The sequence below is a fragment of the Calidris pugnax genome, unplaced genomic scaffold (assembly GCF_001431845.1).
Source record: "Calidris pugnax isolate Ruff unplaced genomic scaffold, ASM143184v1 scaffold101, whole genome shotgun sequence".
Lineage (NCBI taxonomy): Eukaryota > Metazoa > Chordata > Aves > Charadriiformes > Scolopacidae > Calidris > Calidris pugnax.
Genome location: NW_015090815.1, coordinates 511341 through 531405, shown reverse-complemented (window position 1 = coordinate 531405; position 20065 = coordinate 511341). Strand labels below are relative to the sequence as shown.

General features: G+C 40.5%; 1 protein-coding gene across 4 annotated transcripts in view; it reads right to left on the bottom strand.

Annotated features, from left to right (window-relative positions):
• CDK14 (cyclin-dependent kinase 14) overlaps positions 1–20065 on the bottom strand; it is a 323677-nt gene that overhangs the window by 96840 nt on the left and 206772 nt on the right. For all 4 annotated transcript variants that reach the window (XR_001411694.1, XM_014939683.1, XM_014939682.1 and 1 more), the window contains exon 10: positions 9500–9563. Coding sequence is in view for 3 of the 4 variants with exons in the window: in XM_014939683.1 (XP_014795169.1) it covers positions 9500–9563 (64 nt within the window). In the remaining variant the exon portion in view is untranslated. The remainder of the gene's footprint in view (positions 1–9499; positions 9564–20065) is intronic.

Genomic DNA, 20065 nt, shown 5'->3' with positions numbered 1-20065 from the left:
TTTACATGTTTTGTTGCTTTAACCACACTGATGCAGTTAAAGCAATGAAATCACCCCCTCTTAGATTTGTGAGACAAGTGTACTGGAAACTGGAAGCCACATGACTATAACTAGTTTTAGCACCAATATAATTTATACATATCACTTTTGTAACATTGTGCCTAAATTTATTCTTAATTACATTCTTAGCAAGAAAAATCCAAACACTAACTACATGCTCTAAAAGGATTTTAGATGTAGATGAACATAGGAAACAAAAGTTTGAAAGTTTGTATAGTTTTGTGTAGTGGTTGGAGTTTTTTGCATTGCCAACAAAAAGCTGGAAAATACTTTACTACTTTAGATGACTTTCAAAGTAGCATCTAGCTGACTTCTCTGTCAGAATGAAGATATTTAGCCAAGAAAAGAGACGACTCGGCAACTTCAGATATGCTATCATTATGTAGTTCTCCACAAACTAAAATTATTAGGTTGAATTATTATGAACTATGTTATACAGGGTTATAAACCTTAATTTGTTGTTAGGATTAGGGTATTGTAAGAAATGAATTATAGGTCTTGTCATACATTTTACTAACAGAAAACATATTGTTCTGTGAATGTCTCTCCAAGTAAAATACTTTTACTGCCAATTTTGTGCACACTTCCTAACACATTTGAACTCGTTTCTGATGCATCTCATTGTTGAAAATCCTACATTATTACTTAGTGTGAGCTTGAGAAGCATTTACATTGAATACCATGCTACTGACATTATCCTAAATTTTGTAATTTAGTAGCTCTACAGTACTTTCCAATCCCTGGTTGAGTCAGTTATTCCAGGCACTTAGCAGCCTGGACACTATAAAAAGGAAAAGCAATTTAAACCATTGTGATAGTTTCTTCTTTTTTTTCTGTTAAGTTGCGATACCACAACAGGTGCAGAACGTTAAGGGTTGAAGACGGGAAAAAAAGAAGTTTCAGGGTATGTTCTAACTGAGACCAGCAAGCAAAGAGGTTTCCTTACTGTCTGTGTGCACACATCACAACAAAATAACTTATCACACCTGTGGCATCCAGATTAAAACTACAGGGAGTGACAATTTCTTTTTCTCTCTATTATACATTGCATGGAATGCATCTACTACAGATGTGCCAATGCCCCAAGGCGGGTCTTTAATCAAGTGGGCAAAGTAGTCAGGAACATTATTAGATGCACCCATGCTTTGTACCAGTTACATGGCACAGGAGTCAGTGCCTGTGATTAATACCCAGTAGCACAAATTAAAACTTAATACTGAAGTATATGTTCTGTATTGGCATTGAGAGTATGACCCATACCTACAAGGGAGAGGAACATGACAATTCAAATTGTACCCGTTGTTCGCTAATTAAGCTTCTGCTCTCCAGAGGAAAAGCCTGAAGTTCAGTAAGGTCAAGAGCCAAGTTGCATTGGCCTTAGCAGGACCTGAGCTCACCCTTGAACTTAAGTTTATAAATGTGCATTAAAAACATCTACGCAAGCAGATACTTATGCATGAAAACTGGAAGAAAATAGACTTTGTATATTTTATATGTGAATAGTTCAGCCATAGCACTGTCCATTCATTTATGACAAAGGACTGAAAAATAGCATACAGCTAGACAGTGCTGCGTAACAAGAAGCCAAAGACACACACATGGAGTTCAGTTAATAAAGTAGAGATTTGCATGTTAATCTACTGTGGTGCAAAAAAGTGCTAGGTGGAAAGAGAACTGAACTGACTTGAACCCTTGCTGAAAAGCTAACCTAGACCTGGGGAAAGACAGATTTTGATTTTACCTGTCATTCTGCAATATGTTTGGTCAGATACTGAGCTGATTCAACCTGGCACAGCAACACTTACTTCAGCAGAGCACATTTTCTTGACCGGACTGTCAGAGGTTCACTCTACTCAATTTAAGCTATTTTCGCTGTGGGAGGAAAACAGAATCAACTGTGTGGCCAAATTGCCTTAAGGCCTTAGTGTCCAAAGATCTATTTAATTTCTGCAAGAAACTGAAAAACTATTGCTATGCCAGATGAGTGTTTACTAAAAAAGTGACACACTGGAGCCAGCTACGTAAATGGTGTTACAAGGGACATGTAAGCAAAATCAACAAAATTCTCAAAAGGATCTTCCTTCTTTACTCTGTCTACTGCTCTGCTCTAAACCTCTTTTTAATTAAGTACCTTATTCATCACATCTGTCAGGCCGGGAGCAGGAAAACTAAGGGGAAAATATGGAAAGGGTGAAACCCACTTTATAGAGGAAAATTTTAGTCCTGAGTCCTTAATTTCAAACTCCATTTATATGCTGTGTGACTGCAGACCATGCTTCTCCTAATCATCGATATCAACTCTTTCCCCCCTAATCCAAGCAGATTACAGGTTCCTCACTTTAAGGTCTGTATAAGAAAAGAAATCACATACTGATAAAATACAGCTCACATGTTTCTACACAATTTTGCTATCATGCCTCTAACCAGAGTCTTGTTAACTTTCACAGACAGTATAACTAGATGGGACTACTGTGTTAACTAAGCCCAGCCTCGTGTACATCCCAGATTTCTGTACTACCCTGAATTAATCCTTTTTCAGTAACAAAACAAGCTAATTTTGATCTTCGAGCTGCCAGAATAGCGGTGCTACAACCATCTTCTCCTTGAGTTTCCCCATTGTCATCCAGATTTTTAAGTCCTGAACTGTGAAACCACAATATAGCACACCTACAAACACCAATCTAGCAGTCACAACACAGGCAAAAAAAGAAGTAACCTCCCAACTTTTATCTAAGGATCTCCTACTTGCATCCAATTAATGAGAGAACTGGAATTCAGTCTCACAACTACATCCCCAAGTTTTCTGAGTTACTTTTCAGCATGAACTACTCTCACATGCTTATATGAATGACTTGGCCTTTTGTTGCTAGATGGCTAATACAACCAAATCTAAAGCCATACATACATGTTTCTGACCAACTGCACAAAATTACATTTTATGATAATTTCAAGCATATGGCTGTGCTATTTGTTTTTCATTTGATCATAAAAAAATACTAATATCAGTCAGCAGATCTTGACTGTTTGTGAGATTTAGGAATACTGCAGAATTACCACGAATGCTCTCTCACGAAAGAAATCTTTGCCTGACATACATTATGAAAGGCAGCAGCATAGGCGATCCAAATATCCATCCAACATTGTGGAAGAAACCCCATGTAGCAAAAACTTACTACCCCTTCCTCAGAACTGAAAGGCAAATGGCCACATGAAAGAATTTCATGCAGATGCTCACATCACCACCCACCCACCCACGCACACCATCTTGCTGAGGCAGCTGCTCACTCTTATCAATGCTGAAATTAAAGAAACCTGAAAAACTGTACATTCACAGATCAAGATTTGATCTCAGATATATTTTGAATTTTTATAGTTCAAATTGTGAGTATACATACTAGAGTTCACATAATTTCAGATTATTTTAATTAAATGTGCTTCTTTTGAATAAAAACACGGGAAGCTGTTCTTCAGCTGTTAAGATGCAGGTAGGCAGATCTTATTTCTAGAGCAAATGTATATTTATTGATCATGTGGAAAGCAAAGCAAAATTTTGGTGTCAGAACACCAGCACTGCAGTGGTTTTGTCAGTCATAGACTCAGGGTATTTGAATAAATCTATTAGGTATCTGTCAATCTCTGGCAGACTCTGTTATGCAGTATTTCCTATGACTGCTGTTTCCTCCAGTTTCTTTTTGTCTTCTGTTTTATCCTAAAGTAGACTCTCTTTCTCTTAACTTGTTTCGTCTTGACTTTAGGGATTCTCTTTTAAAAATCAGTTCTCGGTAGATGCTTCCATTGTCTCATAAAGGCACCTTTCCAGGTGTATTGCTTTATATTATTATCCGATCATCTGTTGAAAATAGTAAGGTTCAGGCTCCTGCACCATCAGCCCAAAATTAGATATTTAACTTTCTTTCACCTAGAAACACTATTGTAAGGAAACTGATGCACAGTGAACATTCTTACGTTTTGCCCACCTTTGCCTACAGGAAAGATGGGGAGGGTCTCTTTATCGGGGAATGGTGCGATAGGATGCAGTGTAATGGTTTTAAACTGAAAGGAGGGAGATTTAGATTAGATATTAGGAAGAAATTCTTTACTGTGAGGGTGGTGAGGCACTGGAACAGGTTGCCCAGGGAAGTTGTGGATGTCCCATCCCTGGAAGTGTTCAAGGCCAGGCTGGATGGGGTTTTGAGCAACCTGGTCTGGTGGGAGGTGTCCCTGCCCAGGGCAGGGGGGTTGGAACTTGAAGATCTTTAAGGCCCCTTCCAACCCAAACCATTCTATGATTCTGTGATTCCAAGTTACTTCTCCTCTTGGATTGCTACCATTTCTTCATGGCCACCATCACTTCATTTCTCTTCCATTTGGCAATGTCTGACCTTTTCCCACTTTGCTTACTCACAGTACCTTCTGATAAATCTCTATTTAACTTCCTAGGATGGCGAATATGCAACAACAGTCCCAAACACTAATTGAGAATTTAGGAAAACTTTACAGATGTGTAGATGTTGATCCAAAGGCTTATCTTGAATTTGGGCAGGACTCTGAATCCAGGAGAAATGGCTTGAGCCTCCAGACTAGGAAAAATTGGAGATTAAATGACAATGGAGATAACAACACACAAAAATCAGGAAGACTCACACACAAGACTGGTAAGGAAGCAGCTTCTTTTGGAATACTGCTTCATCACTACTCACACAGATGAGACATAGGTGCCTACTTTCATTTTCTTCTTGGAGAGTGATGCAATCAGTGGTTGGACATGTTTTAGTGCAGCAAATCTACATATTTAAGTATTGTAACAAAAGAATAAATAGTGAAAACGTTCTCAAAGTCATGTGTCAGAAGGTCACATTCATCATTTACAGGGTCTCTGTCCTGTAACATGGGGCTTCCAAGCTGACGAAACTTCAAGATTTCATTGAAACAGAACCTAACATTTTTTTTCACAGTTTCCTCAAACTCTCTTCTTATTTGAGGACAGATAAGACACACTCAAGATAACAGCAGAGTCATAACAGCTTCAAAGTGAAGCACAGAGGTAACCCAAAGTTACTTCTGAAGTATTTCAGGATTTTCAAATGCGTTATTTAGATTATCTTTCTTTTATGTGTGCATGTGTGTCTGCATGCACAGGTGCAAACACAAACTGAGAGGACGGAGGCTGAGGCACAGAGAAAGCTCAACAACCAGGCCAACTTTTAGCTTTAAATATCTCCAAAATTACTTAGCGTATTTGCAAGATAGAAAGTAATCAAAGATCTCAAAGCAGGCAGATAAAATACAGACTTTTTAAATAGCAAAACAGATTATGACCACTTTATTTTCACAATTACAGGCTGTTAAAGTCACTGAGTTTAGCCACCCACAGCTAGCCTTAAGAATACATTTCTTATTTAGCCTCAGAAATGTTAGTTCTTCTTAAGATGTCAGATACCATCGTTTATGCAATGGTTGCTTTCTGTAATAATCAGACCCTTGGTCACTCCAGTAGAAAGAGACTAATGCCGTGTTTTTCAGCCATAGCTCTCTGCAGCACAGGACTGTGCTCTATAAAATCGCAGCGTGAAAATTTTCACACAATCAAATTTTGTTTCTAGTCTTGATAGTCTTCCCAACTCCATAGGCATTTATTGTGCCTAGCATCTTTTTAAACTATAGTAAGTATTTATCACTGATACTTTCTGTTCAAATCCTATGTTTTATGCAGTTTATAGCATCAAAGCGTTGTCTGAATGGATGTTGATATCCTCATCACCAGCGCTCTCTGCTCTTCTCAATTTATCACACTTGCTGTTTGCAGCTGTCGGTCTTAAAACTCAAAGAAACACAAAGCATGGGAGTTACTTAACCCCATATCATCTATATTTTAATGCAGTAATTTCACACATCTTAAAGAATAATGGAATTGGTTCAAGTTTGGCAAGACATTTCAGGTTCTCTCCTGCATTCTTCTGCTAAGGAAAGGGAAAAATTAAGTAATCTTAAATGTATTATTAAAGCATTCACCTCCATTTTTGCTCCAAAGAAGCCAGTCAGGAAAGAAGAGTCTTTCAGTCCCATACACTGAGGAAATTTTCTCTAGGGCATAACAACAATTTCAGATCAACAGGGAGTAGAGCATGGCTGGCTGAGCAACTGTGGAAGGGGACAATGCAGCCTTGACATAGCCAGAAAACTTTTGTGCACAGAATGGCATGAAGGAATGCATTTTTTTAAGAAGCGATGGAAAACCTGGTATCCATGAGCAAACAGCTCCAATGACCTTAAGGGCACAAGCAAATAGTGTCATTCCAGCCCAGCCCATAGGTCAGAGTACTTTGTGCAGAGCATGCTTTTGATGCTGGTACCCCAGTATGATCCCAGAAATTATTTGTTTTGCTGCTCTCAACATTCCACACACTACCAGCATGAAGTCCAGTTACTCAGTTTTGGGGTAAGCCAAGTTTTGGTTGTCCAATTAGATTATGCTTTCTATTGCCTGTAATTTATAAATCAGCAAATAAGTAACCATAATTAAAAATAAATAAATCCTTTTACCAAGGCCATGAAGAATACAGGGAGGTACAAAGGGAATGCAGAACACAGTATGTGTACAGAAGAGGACTTTTTCCTTTGGAGTGCTCTCAGAGCTCCGCACTGTACGAGAATTAAGGAGCTCAGTGCTTTGTATTAACAGGCCCTAGAAAGATTAATTAACTGCCAGCGAGAACAGTAACTACTCTGACTTGCAAATCCACATACTTCACAGATGTGGAAAGGATCTGAGAAAACAAAGACTACATCATGCAGAAATGGTGAAAATACTGAGTGACCATTTTCTGTCTTGGAGCCATCTTTCCTCCTGTCCCCATTCTGCATTTTTATCAATATTATATGTTCAGAGCTGACAAAATCCATAGTCTGGGATGGAGAAAATAAAAGCACATCAAACACAATGCCTGTATAAAAATTAGATTTAATGAAGTGCCTACTGTGGATTTCCTGATGTTCTTCTATGGTAACAAACCTACATCCCTTAACACACTTGGAAGCCAAACAGGAAAATGAAACCAGGAAATCTATCGGCTGCCATCTACTGTTCAAAACTGTTCTGTATCACAGAGAAGAACAAAAATAAGAACAAACCCAAAGAGAACTCCCTGACATCTCCAAGTTTTCTCCTTCTCTTTGCTATTCTTGCATAAAAACAATGTCTTTGGACTGCTGTTAAAACCCATTATATTTCTGTAGGAATTCTGTGTATGTGTTCACTTTTTAATCAGTACCAAGAATGAAAACCACAAAAGCTTGTAATTAATGATGCACTGTCCTGGGGAAGACCACTGCAGTATTCTTAGTATTTCAGTGAAAAACTGTGCTTGTTAACAAAGTTCTACTAATTCACTAAAGAGCACTAGAGAGTGATTTCAGTATACAGCACTAGGATGGAGACTGAAAAGCAATGTGCAAGAAAGCTGTCTGCCCTCTCGCTTCTTGAGGCTTTGTTTTACTGTCAGGGTAAGCCTTACAATATATTTATTTCCCTGTCTCTCTTATTTTGAGAGCTGCCTAGATCTCTTTGTCCTTTTCAACTCCTCTGCCCCACCTCCTACCTCTTTGCTGCCCCAAGAAGTTACTATGACCCTGCAGATCTGAGGAATAAGACAGGCTGGAATGAATGCAGGCTGGGGAATGAAGGGATTGAGAGCAGCCCTGAGAAGGACTGGGGGTGTTGGTGGATGAGAAGCTCAACATGAGCCGACAATGTGCACTCACAGTCCAGAAAGCAAACCATATCCTGGGCTGTATCAAGTGTGGCCAGCAGGTCCAGGGAGGTGGTTCTGCCCCTCTACTCTGCTCTGGTGAGACCCCACCCGGAGTACTGCATCCAGCTCCGGAGCCCTCAGCACAGGAAAGACATAGACCAGTTGCAGCAGGTCTAGAGGAGGCCTACAAAAATAATCAAGAGCGACGGAGCCCCTCTCCTGTGAGGACAGGTTGAGAGAGTTGGGGTTGTTCAGCCTGGAGAAGAGAAGGCTTCAGGGAGGCCTTATTACAGACTTTCAATACTTAAAGGGGGCTTCTAAGAAAGATGGAGACAAGCCTTTTACCAGAGCCTCTTGTGATAGGACAAGGGGGAATGGTTTTAAACTAAAATAGAGTAAAATTAGACTGGACAAAAGGAAGACATTTTTTACAGTGAGGTTGGTGAAACACTGGAGCAGGTTGCCCAGAGAGGTGGTAGACGCCCCATCCCTGGAAACTTTCAGGGTCAGGTTGGACGGGGCTCTGAGCAATCTGAATTTGAAGATGTCCCTGCTCATTGCAGGGGAGCCAGACTAGATGACCTTTAAAGGTCCCTTCCAACCCATACTATTCTATGATTCTATGAAAAGGTAATCTTCTTCTTTATATCCAACCTATAAGATGACCTGGAAATTACATTTAGATGACATAGGATGCAAGGCTGTCACAATTTATGACAAAAGCTGAAGGGACTATCACTTGCAGGAAAGGAGAACCAGGAGTTTACTGAGAGATCTTAGGTCTGCAAGCACAAATACATCTGAAATTGGATTCCTGGGTCAATTCTGTCACTCACTTCCAGACTTAAGTCACATGGTTATATACTGAAGACTCAAACTATTAAAATATGCTGGCAGCCAATTAAGTGCTTAATCTGAAAGCATCTAGCAACCTTCTTGTTACCACCTAGTCAAAATTCACTCACAGCAGGTCCAACATGTTCAGGCTGCTCAGGCCCTGTCCAGTCAGGTTTTGAACAGGATGGAGATATCAAACCTCTCCAGACAACCAGTTCCAGTATTTCACCACCCTCACTAGCCAACATATCTCCTACTTACTTGCCTGCTGGGCAGGTTTCAAAAATCCCCACTCAAAAGTTCACAATGCGTTCATATACCACATAATGTAGTTGACCATGCACTTCTGGTCTTTAGGAAACAAAATGCTCCCTCTCACAAAAAGGTATCAGATGGTTGTAGGATATGACATCTTCAAGTACAACACACATTAAAAATTTTAACCTTTGTAGAAAGGTAGTGAAAGATGATCTAGTTGTATCTTTAGCTTTCACAGTCTTTATTCTTTAGTTTCCTTTAGTATTCCTCAAAGTTCAGGGTGGTCTGTGGAAAAGTAATACTGATCACGAATCAGTCTACCAGCAATCTGAAAGGTATGATACTCAGTGGCTGAGGAATGCAAGCAGGTCAGGGCTCATACTGTAATAAACAGGAAAAAATGCAAAAGAAAGCAAAAAATTAAATAAAAGAAAAACCTGTTTCCTGAGCACAATAAAAAGTAAGCAGCTAGAAAAAGTGCATTGTGGTTCGTCCACTGTGTACCAGGCCAGACTGAAACTTGTGAGCGGGGATGCAGTTATCTGTGTCCTGTATTTCCAGGAAGAGAAATCGTATGATTTGCTTCAACCTACCTGGTTTAAAGTGGGGTAAAGAGTGGACTCCAGGCCATGTATCCTCATTTGGTGTTCCAAATACCTGTGCACAAAAGGAGAAAAAAAAAAGAAAAAGATAAAAACCTCACATTGCTTTAATGGAAAAGACTTAACAAGTCACAGCATTGCACAAAACCACTCCTCATTGTAAGCTCAATGTACCTTACAATCTAAACTTTAAATAGGCTTAATTATCAGGGGAAAGGGAAGAGGAAGAGGGTACAAAAAGTGAAATGATTATCGCAGGTTCAAGGTACCAGTGGAGTCAGTAAAGCACGTAATGGTGCTATGTTCCTGTCAGGTTGCCTATTTAACCAATACGTGTTAAAGATACTTTCCACTGACAAGTGTCAAGCTACCTGCGTATCTCAGAGCGCTGGTGTTAGAGAGGCTAGATATTTTAGCTCAGAACTAATTTCAATCCCTTTAAACTTAAATAAGATGAACAGATATACCTAACAGATGCTAAGACAGAAGATTTGCATAGATGGTGAAGCAGATGACCAAGAGCATCACATGAACAAGAATGCACAGCAAACAGTTGTCATTTTAAGTGGATGTAGTATACATAAAAATAACAAATTTTTAGGAAATACAAAATTTATTGACTCATGCATTATGAATTGTTTCTATTCACTGCAACTGTCCTCCATCTTGTAGTGTAAGTGAAACCAACTTCCAGCAGTGAAGTATTTAACGCTTCCAATGTGCATCCACCATGTCTTTGGCACAAATAATAACTAAATTGAGAGAAATGCTAAAATTAGTTCTCCTAAGCCTGCTTTTGCTTCATAAGACACAACTATCAATGCTTGCTTTAAGTGGAGCTGAGCGGAACACTTAAATTAGCACCTCTATAAATACAATTCTGAGTAAGTTGTAGAATGTGATATTTCACTAGTGGGATCTTTCTTATTACAAATTTATACCCAATTTCTAACATGAATTAAAATGCTAAGGACTGTTTTCAATATTTGCTATAAGCTCAGGCCCTAGAATAAAAGGCAGATAAAAACCAAATCTGGTGCTTCTTTTTCCTTGTCATAAATGCACAAAAACCCCTGCTAGCCCTGCTCCTACTTGCGCTGCAGATGTTCTGAATAAACCTTTTGTCTCTGCTTAGCTTGAGTCACTGTGATATTCTGTGGTTGCTTACATCAGTGCAAAACAAGCACAAAGGTAGTGTGAAAATCTTTGGTCTAAATATGTGAAGGTTTGTGACACTGCAGAGCAAGCTACAAGACATCTGCTCCCCACCATCTAGAGCTGAAGAGATTTTTTTTTTTTATTGTGTCTGCTGCAATATACATATTGGGTCTGAGCATTAAAGGAATGACCACTCTAGAATATTTGTTGAGCTTCTTAAGTTATGTAAACATTTGTTCATGTCCATAAATTCAAACTAAAAAAAAATTCTTAGAAGCAAGACTGGGAAGCTAAAACAAAAAAAGTCTCATTGGCTCTGCCAGAAATTTATTTTATAAAATTTAGTAATGGGCTTAAAAACTTGAAGTAAAAATAAGTGACCTCTTAAACAGATACAACTCCTACCTACAATGTGTGCTTTATGACTCGGAGGCCTCTAATCTGGTAAGCAATCTACCATGCTAACATGTTTCTAATGTAAGAATATGAATGCAAAGATTTCTTTTCTCCACTATCAAATACAGTAAACAAACAGTCCCATTTAGATGCATTATTACCAGTAGGAGGTGAAAGCAGTGCACCTAGATGTCAGAGAAACAAAGACAACAGCATCACTACAATTATACAGCATATGTCCACATGATTATTGGGATATACAATTCACTGATTTTATTTGTAAATATTTTTTTTGGTAGGACATTGCTTTCAGTCCTTGTGAAATATGCCTTAATCAGCATTTGAATAAGATAAACCTGGCCCTGCAACCCTCATCACAACACCCACATTCATTTCATTATTAGGGTGAGTACAATTCTCTCATTTGAAGTTAGAAGTCACCAAATCAATTTGCAAATAACTTTCACTCAGCTTCTGTATTAATCAAGCTCCTGGTGCCAAGCACGTCCCAGACCAGGAGAGGGAGCCCGTGGATTAAAAAAAGATTCTTGCATTTTCAGTTTAGATTAAGAACTATAGTCCTCAATTTTGCAACCCCTCTTATCAAATGAAAGGAATAGTCTCTCACAAATCTTTATAAATATAAGCAAAATTAGCCACATCCTTCTAAATGTGCGTTCTTAATTATCTCTTATTTTAGAGGAGACATAAGCAGCTAAGGGATTGTACAGACGAATATTAAAACCAGCCAGCAAAATCTGAAACTTCCAGTGCAAAATAGAATACTTATCAGACCAATCTAATGTAGAAATTGGAGCTACGAAATGGATTATTCTGATTTTCGAAGTAACACCAGGCCCAGTAACAGAGGGCTTGATGGCAGATCACTTTTGTAATGAATCTTATGTGACTCATGATTTTTTGTTTCTCTAGTTTTCCAATCTATTTCTTTAATAATATTCTAGCACATCTGTTGCTGCAGTGTTTAAGAGCCAACTGCAAATGAGTTCCGTGCACTGGAGAACTGAAACCACCTACAATATTTTCACCTTCTGTCAAGGGGAGCAGTCAGGCTAAAACCAGCTAGGGTTTTCTGTCATCATCTTACCATTTTTAAAGTAGGGGCACTTGAGCCTTTAGACAAGGGTCCAGACACTGTGTTTTAATGCATTGTACAAACATTATAAAGATCATCCTTCTTCCCCACAATTTTTAACATGTACTATACAGAAATTCACAGGATGTGACTATCAATTAACAAACAAAGAGGAGAAGGCAGCAGTAAAACAACTGTGGGTTTGATTAAGTGTCCTGGGTTGAGAGACACAGGACTAACTTTTCTTCTAATGTTGGGGAAAACTGCACTTTTAGAAGATTCTAGTGTCTGAATTTGTGAAAATATTTACTTTATAGCCAGCCAGGCTCTGTGGGATTCAAAGTCTCAGTTTTTGCGAGCCTTGTCAGGTGCAGGGACAAGGAGGAGCAAGGCCTGGGCATTTGACCCAGGCTGGCCAACAGGATTATTTCATACCATGAACGTCACATTCAATATAAATTAGAAAAGTTCGCTGCGTAGTTCTCTCTCTCCCTTGATGGCAGTGGGTCCAGACAACCCCTTGCCCCAGTGCAGGACCCCTGAGGCCTTCCCTTCCTCCTGAAGCCATTGCGCTGGCAGTGTCCACCATTTGCTGTCCCTGCTGGGAGCGCACGGCTTCCTGCTGAGAGAATTGGCTGAGTATAATTCCTGTATATCCTATATCAGTATCGGGATTAATACTGGTTCTGTAGTATTGCTGTTAATTACTTAGTTTTAGTCTATTAAATCTATTTATATTTCAACCCTTGAGTTCTTTTTTGTTCTCTGATTCCCCTTTCCAGCTGGGGAGGGGTCATCAGGTGATAGAATAATTGTCTAAACAACAATAGATTGTTATGGGTTTTCTCAAACCATAACATTGCCCAGGAGCAGGCTGTCCCCATGAGGCGCAAAATTAAAGGGCGGGGAAAATGGCCAGCCTGGATGAACTAAAGGAAAAAAGGAAGGTTTACCACCTTTGGATGAGGGGACAGGCAAATCAAGGAGGAGTACAGAGATCTTGTTAGTTTATACAGAGAAAAAAATAGGAAGGCAAAAGTCCAGCTGGAACTCAACCTGGCCATTCATATAAGGGACAACAAAAAAAGTTTCTATAAATACATCAACAAAAAGAGAGTCAGGGAGAATGTCCATCCCTTACTGGATGCGGGGGAAACACTGCGACCAAGGACGAGGAGAAGGCTGAGATACTTAATGCCTTCTTTGCCTCCGTCTTTGTCAGACCAGATACCCCCAGGGTGTTCAGCCTCCTGGGCTGGAAGATAAGGATGGTGAGCAAAACAAATCCCCATAATCCAGGAGGAAATAGTTAATGATCTTCTTATGCACCTGGACACGCATAAGTCTATGGGGCCGGATGGGATTCACCCAAGGGTACTCAGGGAGCTGGCAGGAGAGCTCACCAAGTCTCTCTCCATCAACAATCCTGGTCAACAGGGGAGGTACCAGCTGACTGGCGGGTGGCCAATGTGACACGCATCTACAAGAAGGGCCGGAAGGAGGATCCGGGAAACTATAGGCCTGTCAGCCTGACCTTGGTACCGGGAAAGATCATGGAGAGGATCATCTTGGGAGAGCTCTCATGGCAAGTGCAGGGCAGGCAGAGGATCAGGGCCTGCCAGCATGGGTTTATGAAAGGGAGGGGTCCTGCTTAACTAACGTGATCTCTTTCTATGACCATGTGACCCTCTTTCTCGATGAGGGGAAGGCTCTGGACGTTGTCTACCTGGACTTTGGTAAGGCCTTTGACACCGTCCCCCATGGCGTTCTCCTGGAGAAACTGGCGAATCATGGCATAGACAAGTGTACCCTTCACTGGATAAAAAACTGGCTGGATGGCTGTGCCCAGAAAGTTGTGATTAATGGGGCAAAATCCAGTTGGCGGCCGGTCACCAGTGGTGTCCCTCAGGGCTCAGTTTTGGGGCCAGTCTTGTTTAATATCTTTACTGATGAGCTACCTCCTGGGCTGGAAGATAAGGATGGTGAGCAAAACAAATCCCCATAATCCAGGAGGAAATAGTTAATGATCTTCTTATGCACCTGGACACGCATGAGTCTATGGGGCCGGATGGGATTCACCCAAGGGTACTCAGGGAGCTGGCAGGAGAGCTCACCAAGTCTCTCTCCATCAACAATCCTGGTCAACAGGGGAGGTACCAGCTGACTGGCGGGTGGCCAATGTGACACGCATCTACAAGAAGGGCCGGAAGGAGGATCCGGGAAACTATAGGCCTGTCAGCCTGACCTTGGTACCGGGAAAGATCATGGAGAGGATCATCTTGGGAGAGCTCTCACGGCAAGTGCAGGGCAGGCAGAGGATCAGGGCCTGCCAGCATGGGTTTATGAAAGGGAGGGGTCCTGCTTAACTAACGTGATCTCTTTCTATGACCATGTGACCCTCTTTCTCGATGAGGGGAAGGCTCTGGACGTTGTCTACCTGGACTTTGGTAAGGCCTTTGACACCGTCCCCCATGGCGTTCTCCTGGAGAAACTGGCGAATCATGGCATAGACAAGTGTACCCTTCACTGGATAAAAAACTGGCTGGATGGCTGTGCCCAGAAAGTTGTGATTAATGGGGCAAAATCCAGTTGGCGGCCGGTCACCAGTGGTGTCCCTCAGGGCTCAGTTTTGGGGCCAGTCTTGTTTAATATCTTTACTGATGATCTAGATAAGGGGATTGAGTGCACCCTCAGTAAGTTCGCAGATGACACCAAACTAGGTGGAAGTGATCTGTTTGAGGGTCGGAAGGCTCTACAGAGGGATCTGGTCAGACTGGATCAATGGGCCAAGGCCAATGGGATGAGGTTTAATAAGGCCAAGTGCTGGGTCCTGCATTTCGGTCACAACAACCCCAGGCAATGCTACAGGCTTGGGGAAGAGTGGCTGGAAAGCTGCCCAGCAGAAAAGGACCTAGGAGTGTTGGTGGACTGCCGGCTGAACATGAGCCAGCAGTGTGCCCAGGTGGCCAAGAAGGCCACCAGCATCCTGGCCTGTATCAGGAATAGTGTGGCCAGCAGGAGTAGGGAAGTCATCATGCCTCTGTACTCGGCTCTGGTGATGTCTCACCTTGAGTACTGTGTTCAGTTTTGGGCCCCTCACTACAGGAACGATATTGAGGTGCTGGAGCGTGTCCAGAGGAGAGCCACCAAACTGGTGAGGGGTCTAGAGTAAGTCATATGAGGAGAGGCTGAGGGAACTTGGCATGTTTAGTTTGGAGAAAAGGAGGCTGAGGGGAGACCTCATTGCCCTCTACAAGTACCTGAAAGGAGGCTGTAGAGAGGTGGGTGTTGGTCTCTTCTCCCAAGGGAATAATGACCGGACCAGAGGAAATGGTCTGAAGTTGGGGCAGGGGAGGTTTAGATTAGATATTAGGAAGAATGACTTTCCTGAGAGGGTGGTCAGGCACTGGAACAGCCTGCCCAGGGAGGTGGTGGAGTCACCATCCCTGGAGGTATTTAAGAAACGTGCACACATGGCTCTTCAGGGCATGCTCTAGTGCCCAAGATTATTGGTTTGTGGGTGGGTGTGATGTGGTGGGGTGTTGTGTTTTATGGTTGGTTTTCTTTTTTTGATGTTGGACTCGATGATCTCAGAGGTCCCTTCCAACCATGGTGATTCTGTGATTCTGTGATCAAGATAAAACAGTCACTGCCCACAGGTATGTCAACATGAAGAGATTTGTAAGCATAACCTTGCAAGTGATGTTTCTAAGCAGCAATCAATCCTGTTTTGATGAGGTGGAACTAGGTAACCCAAAGCAATGCATTTTGACACCTGTTATAAACAATGCAAAGCGGAGTTCACAGGTAACACCATGGGGGAGAAGGATCCGCCTTGTTTTGCAGCTTACAAAAAGAGAATTAAGGGACTAAAATCAGGGACAGATTCCAATCTAATTTGTAGGGTGAGAAATCTATTTATACAAAAATAACAGACTTACAATACATTAGGGTACTCAGGGCCAAATACCCCTACTGCCAGTTGACATTCTTACGATTTGGCAGAAAGTTATGAAAACAGAACCTGCTGTTCAAATCTCCGTATATAATCATGATATAGAAAAATATCCCAAGAAACGCAACACAAATGCATTGTCTTACTTTTTTAATATAAGAAAAAATGTGTTCGCTTTTTGCATCTAATTTTACAAAGACTCATCATTCCCTTAATTAATCTGCTCCTTGATGTGCAAGGGAACCATTCTTTTACGGTAAGTGTTATGCTGCTCTACCAACATAATTAGTCATGTTGTCCTGTGTTCTCCTTTGAATGCTAATACTGCCATGCAATAAGGTCATTCTGGGTAACCATTTGTCCGGATAAGTCATCTGAATATCTTGTGAGATGCGCAGCAGTACAAATCTTTCCCAGTGGCTCTTTCCCAAGTGCTGGTGTAATTAATAATGAACAAGCATTTCCAGTTGCACTACAACTTTTGAATATACAAAGCTGTATATGACAGAAATAATGCTTTAACCCTTGTTGGATCTGACAATTCTCAACAAAAGTGATGGTTTAGACTTCAACAAGACAAAGAACATGCAGCCTGTGGTATTATTCAGGGTTTTGTAGCAACAGAGCAGAATGAAAAACAACATCAATATGCAAACTAGATGTCTTTCCTTAGACAACATTTATAGACATTAGGCTAAGCAATTTGCTGAATTTTCAGGTTTTTTCACGTTAGGTCAATGTGATGAACAAACAAAGTTTAGTCAAAAAAAAGTCAGGAGGGTGAATCTTCTTCTCCCCTCCCCCTTTAATAAAAAGAGACTTTTATTGAAAAATGCTCTAGAATTTTAACTAGGAAAAGTTACAAGATGGATATAGAATTGGTTTCTCTTTTTATTTTTCCTTTTAAGGATGATCAAGATTCCTGTTCCAGTCTTCCTATTTGCTGGGTAAAACACACTGCGTTTAGTGAGTCCTCAGCTCACCCAAGGTTGTACCCCAGGAGACTATATCTGTCCGAGGAATCAAACATAACAAAAAGGAGAAGAAGATAGATGTTGCAGAACCACTTCCAAATCAGCAATCTATTTCTGTTGAGTGAGATTTGGAGGTTTCAGATCTTCTGTTTTTCAACAAAAATCTGCTATATTCTTCCAAAACATACTTATGTAAGGAAGCTTTCAACTTAGTAAAAAACCTAGGACTTATTTTCCTTTTCATTAGAGAAAAGTACATTACTGCTTAGATTTGGCTCTTGAGCTCTAAAGCAAACTCTGTGAGATCCAGGGTTTCACCATGGCAGCTCCATCACTCCCAGAGCTACCTCTGAACATGGAACTTCCCATCTCATAGGGAAGAGGAGAAGCTTATGCGATGTCTCCCCCTTGCAGTCTGTCCTGGCGCTAATCCTTTTGTCCAGATGATCCACCTACTGCCGCATTCACCTCCCAAGGAGTCACAGGTAGGTAGATCTTAACCACATCTTTCACAACTGAAGCTGAAGTGTTGTTTTACCAACTGATAATGTCAGTGAGCACAAAGTACGTGTACTAGTGAACACCAAAGAAGGAACTTCATCCTTCAGCTTAGCATTTGGTCTTAGTATAATAGGTAAAAAAAAATAATGAGCAACTATTTGTGCATTATGCCTGCTGACTCAGAGTCTGCTGACCGACAACTGCAGCGAGGTTTCTCCAGCTCTCTGCTGGGCACAGAGGATGACAGTTGAGTGTCAAGTTTAATATCCAAAAGATACAGACAGAAATGGGATTGCCTCAATACCAGTCATTTCTTCACATCAGGAGCTTAGCAATTCACTTTCTGTAATAATATAAAGCTATCAGTTTGTATAATGCATTTATGTGTTTGTTAGACTGAGGCCAAACACATTTTAACTTTGGAAAGGTTGTGGATATTCCAGGGTTCCCAGCTGCAATGAAAAAGTCACCTCATTTTTCAATACAGAAACAATGTCTATCAGCTAAGATGCCAACAATACATTTATTTGGATTAATGAAAAATAAAGGCCATATGCCTATTGATTGTCCTTCATTAAATGAATAGCAAAAATCACATATAGTTCCTAAACCAGTAATCCACATCATTTCAAAGTTAAAACAACTGAAGAGAGACTGTGTGATCAAGGCAGTCTCCTCTCATGTGGAAAACACTGAAGGCTTGTTCAGAGCCTGAAAACTGTATGTTAGTAAAAAATATTTTTCTTACGTAGGGAACTCTTTCCGTATTTTTTTGCCAATGTCATCAAAACATCCCTTCATTATTCCCAAAGGTAAGAAAGTACCAGTGAAATAGAGATGCAACATATTGAGCATACAGAAAATGTAATGTAACTTCTATGATTCCTTTTCAGAACAAGACTGTTAAACAAGAGCCCATAATTCTTTACAGACAAAATAAAACTTTCAAATTCTTATTCTTAATTTTATGTATAAAACAGGTTGCATTTTTTGCTTCCTTATGTCCCTGTAAATGCTACCAAGTCACAGAAAAAAACTTGCAGTGATGATATAGGGTGAAAGGAAAAAGAAATTCAACCACCATTTAATACGCACAATGGTAATGTGTAGCAGAATATGTTTAATGTAATCATCTGCATTCATTCAGGACATTAAATCAGAATTATGGATTTAAAAGAAAACAAGGCTGGTTAGAAAACAAGCTGATTGGAGTACTTCTTTCGCAAGTTATTTTGTGAATGATCTAACCATCGTCTTATCAAAAAAAACCCCAAAACCAAGGTATTAAATTCTTCCAAGAGCTCTAAGAAGTACCTGCTCTACAGACAACGAGTACAGGACACAACAGTAACAAAAAAGAGAGAAAGCAACTCCTCCCCAACCCCATAAACATATTTCTGCTGTCCGTGAAGTGATGCTGTTTCATGAAAAAATAGAAATTACTGAGGCTTAGTCTCTAAGGTGAAAAAAGAAGCAGTAAGAACAGAAAGAGGTTCACCTCTAACAAAAGGCTGACTCAGTCATCAAGTGGAATATCGCCACTCCACTATACGTGGGTAATGCCACCTGCTTGGAGCATAAGGAGTGACTTACGATGAAGCTGGCCTCAAAAACATTTAGGTAATGTGCTTGTATGGATGAGGAAAGCAAAATACGAATTACTATCAACATTCCCACAGAATTTTAATAACACACATTAATTTAAAAAAATAACAAGTTCAACTAATATTTGTGTTCTAGATCTGTTAAGGATGAAAAATGAAGTATTTGAAATAGTATAGGACCCAACTGCTCTTAAAATCCTTTCCCCATAGAATCAAAATACAAAGAAGTCTTACCAGGAAACCTTTTTGATATGCGATTTTTCCAATCTTACTTTGTTTATACAAGTGATATTTGACTAGCTGCCTGCATCGATAAGTTAAATTTATCCCAACACTGTTTCCACGCTGCTTGCGGCACAAGTCAACAAACTCATCGTTCTCTTCGTACCCATGGTAACCACAGCTACCTGTGTGACAGACCCTGGCAGAGACATCACTGCAACTCTGCTAACCGAGAGGAAGATGATGGGGACTGGAGACTTCATGAACATGCCTGTCTGCTGCCACAGAGCCAGGTTCTACCTGCTCTCTCTACACGAGCTGTGTGTGACAGCTGGGAAGAGAAGGAAAAGGAGGAACAAAACAGGCATCACCACAGAACCAGCACTGCAGACCATCAGGACAGGATTCAATTAAATCCCCAGCCTTACAACAAAGCACTACGGAGGTTTGATATGCCAATTCCCTTCACTGCTCAGTCAGGGGAAAGTTTTGTTTATTCCAAAAAGGGTCTACTAAATACATACTTTGAATCACAAAAACAGCTCTGCTAATGAGATGACTTTTAGAAACTAATTCTGTCCATAATCCAGTCTAAATTGGAGAGAGAGCAAACCTCGAGTCATTTAATCTAAATTTCACAATGAAAAGAAA